Source organism: Sinocyclocheilus anshuiensis, unplaced genomic scaffold (genome assembly GCF_001515605.1).
Source record: "Sinocyclocheilus anshuiensis isolate Anshui unplaced genomic scaffold, SAMN03320099.WGS_v1.1 scaffold3049, whole genome shotgun sequence".
NCBI classification, from domain to species: Eukaryota; Metazoa; Chordata; class Actinopteri; order Cypriniformes; family Cyprinidae; genus Sinocyclocheilus; species Sinocyclocheilus anshuiensis.
Window position 1 is genome coordinate 41,829 of NW_015554209.1, and position 3,483 is coordinate 45,311.

Here is a 3,483-nt window from a genome sequence, read left to right on the forward strand (position 1 = left end):
AAGAATAAATACATGGTAATTTTGACGGGTAGTGACTAGTGCAACTCCGCTCATGTTTCTGCATTTATTTTCTAGTACAGATATACTGTGGACAGGTGTTGTGTCTAAGTGTGAGATTCCTTTGGAAACATCCTTTGTGGCAACTTGTGCATTTAATACATTTTCCTGTCAGAGCTTTAACATCTAGGGACAAATCCCACAGCAATCTTCATCAGAGGTGTTACATTTCCACCACAGCTTGTGTTTGATGGTCCAAAGAGAGCCACTTGGCATGCATATTGATTCATCATGTATACACACGCACGCACGCACGCACGCACGCACACACGCACACACACACACAGAGCGATTGAACAGTTGAGCGTTTCTCCAAAGAGTAGTGCACATGGTGAATTCAGGTCGACGCGCAAGAAACGTAATTAAAATACCATGAGAAAATGTTTATTCAGGAGTGTTTTTTTTTTTATGAAATACAATACTGTTTCTGTTTCATTACCACTCATCACATTTCTCCAGTTCCAGCTTTTAACATCATTCCGATGCACAAATGTCCTCAAATCCCTGTAGAACTGTTTCAGAACAGTAGGCACTTCAAGGGTTTCTAAAACATTTGTGAATATACATTTTCATAGATTTTTTTTAAACTAACATATTATATATAATATGTAGTATATAAATAATTATATTCTATAAATTATTGTATATTAACATATACAGAGACGTCATTGACTCTAAATGGTCAGGTCTTTATAAGAAACAATGGAAATGCACATGAAAAGAAGGGTAAAAATGAGCAGATGTGATTCACGTTATTAATCACCTTCACTGTTAACAACACTGTTCGAGTCTTTGGAAGGTCAGAGACATACTGCTTGACATGCTTGAGTCAGAACCATGGGAGAAATCTTTGCAAAAGCTGCTTCCGCATGAGGGATAATATTATGAAATAAAGAAAAATGGCCTTCATTAGGGTTCCAGTCAACAGTGAACGTTGAAAATGTGTTGATTGATAACAGTGTGGGTGTAAAATCAGTAATACTGATGACTTTTACTGGGTAAATGATGTTAACCTGTCATAGAAGATTCATTCTTTGACTCTTACACTTGTTCATAATGGAGACTGAATTTGTGTGAAAAAAAATCCATATCTTATTCTAATTAACATTTTTTTTTCCCCTTCCAAGCATCGGGTAAGTGGGAATCAAATAGTTGCATGGAAAAACAAAACGTTCTTGACCTTGATAAGTGGTTTTGTGCAAACTTATATCATGGTTAAAGTAATTTTAATAATTTAAGTAAATTACTGCAGTGCTATGAATTGTGATGCTGCAGACTTTCAGCCAAGTACAGTCAAGTACAACTGATTTTTCGAAGAGACTTTAACCTGCATGATTGCTTGACATGAAAAGAGAGAGAATAAAGGAGTACAAGTATAGCGCAGTGTGTTCTTGGCTTCAGGCAAAGTAGAATTTGAACTTTCAGGGACTTAACACTGAACCGACTACATTAGAAACATGATATAAGAAAATATATTTAAACATTCTGAAAAAAATGTGTGATGATTTGATATCGGCCAGATGGAAATACAAACATTCATTTTGACTGAAGAACATAATGGCACAATCCAAGGGAGAAAAACCCTTTACAAAAATGATGAGATGACAATTAAGTTACTGATAAAGTCCACACTGAGATAAGTTACTGAAATGTAATCAGTGGAAAATTAAAGGTATCAGATGTAACCCAGGATTTACTGTACATCCCGGAATTGTCTTGTTCTTTAATAAAGCGTACCTCTACTGTTACAAACTAGTCAATGACTAAAACCTGTGAGCAATGATTTACCTTCATACACTGACAACAACTGGTTTCAAAAACCATAGAGAAACAATCGTTGACGTTTTTGATCCCAAAAAAAGGAAATACAAGCCCCGGTTGGCTTTCCGAAGCAAAATTACTTTTTGTTACATTTTTAAATAAGTAAAGGTTCCCCCGTAAAAATGTGTCCCCCTTGATGTGCTACCGATCCACCATTACTCTTGGAGAGGAGTTGGTTGTCATAACAATGTTACTGTTGGCAATGATTGGTCATTCAGGCGTAGAACTCTTTACTCAGAGCCTTCTGATAGGCTGAGCTGGGAGGCTTGCACTCTCCAAGGTCGTAGCTCCCCTCGTCCTTCTTTCTCATACGGTAAACCAGAAGGAGGATGAGGAAGATGGCAAACAGGAAGCCAATCACTCCGCCGGCTATAACAGCTGCACCAAGAAAAAGGACACCGTGTCAAAAAATGTATATTGTTTAAAATAATATCTAAAACCATATTCAAGTACACATCATATTCAAATGCTTCGACAAAAACTCACAGATGCAAATGGAATGAATCAAAATATCAGTGAAATGTGACACAGAGACAACAATGGTTTGTCAGCTTACAGAATTTATTAAAAATGGATGAAGGGTGATACTAAAATCATGGGTACTTTTGACTACTTCAGAGGTGAAAAATCTATTTGATCTATTATACTATTCTAATCTGTTATTCTATTTGACATTAAAAAATACTCTTATTATTTTACTGACATTTTTCAATGTGTTTGGCAAAAAAAAATAAAAAAAATAAATAAAAATAATAAATCATGGATAAGCCTTGAACTTTCTAACACAACAAGTCAAATAGCAGTCCATTAAAAAATAAATAAAAAGAAACCAATTATTTACCAAATTGGCCAATATTTATGAATTTTAATTTTGTGAAATTTTTCAGTGAATTATATTTCTAGTCTTTAAACTGGCACTCTGCAATATGCACCTCATCACTTCTCATTTCCATCATAACCAAATGTAAACTTATTTTGAAAAAACCCAATTATTCTGTAAAATGCATGGCATGATTTATTTTATTTATTTTTTTGTTAAAAATGGTGAAATTCTACACATAAATGCTAAATATATATTAAAAAAATACTTAATACTAAAACTTGTTTTAAGGTCTAAGACAGATGTACAAAGTAGAATTTTCTTGATTTTGAGATATTTTATAAGGTCTGGACCAAGGACGAGCCTAAAATAGAGACCCTAAAGCAAATTAACATTTAAATAGTCCACAAAATGAAAATGTGTTTAAAGAGACATATTAAAACTTTAATAATTGTGAAAATTGCAATAATTACATTTTTAAAGCATTTTTTTTTTTTTAATCTTAATAGGTGACTAAAAAGTTCCCCTAATTGAAGAATCACTCTTGCATGTTGTTCATTTTGAACATACCTGCCAGCACTTCTGTCCTTTGGAAGAGATTTTCTGTGCGAACCTCATGAAGCGGGTCAGCGTCTTGTACAACACTCGGTGAGCTGGTGGCTTCAACAGTGACCTGGGGCTTTTCTGTCTGATAGTCAGAGATCTAAAAAACAGCGAGAGAAAGACAGCTTAGCATCCAAACTGCTGACACAAAAAAAACAGTCCAGCTTGTAGATAGTGTCGGA

General features: G+C 34.5%; 1 protein-coding gene across 1 annotated transcript in view; it reads right to left on the reverse strand.

Annotated features, from left to right (window-relative positions):
• Positions 1-465: 465 nt before the first annotated feature.
• Positions 466-3,483, reverse strand: part of LOC107671081 (syndecan-2-A-like) — a 34,942-nt gene continuing 31,924 nt past the window's right edge. Inside the window, exon 5 of the mRNA XM_016463927.1 lies at positions 466-2,256. Coding sequence (XP_016319413.1) covers positions 2,093-2,256 — 164 coding nt within the window. The 3' untranslated portion in view covers positions 466-2,092. The remainder of the gene's footprint in view (positions 2,257-3,483) is intronic.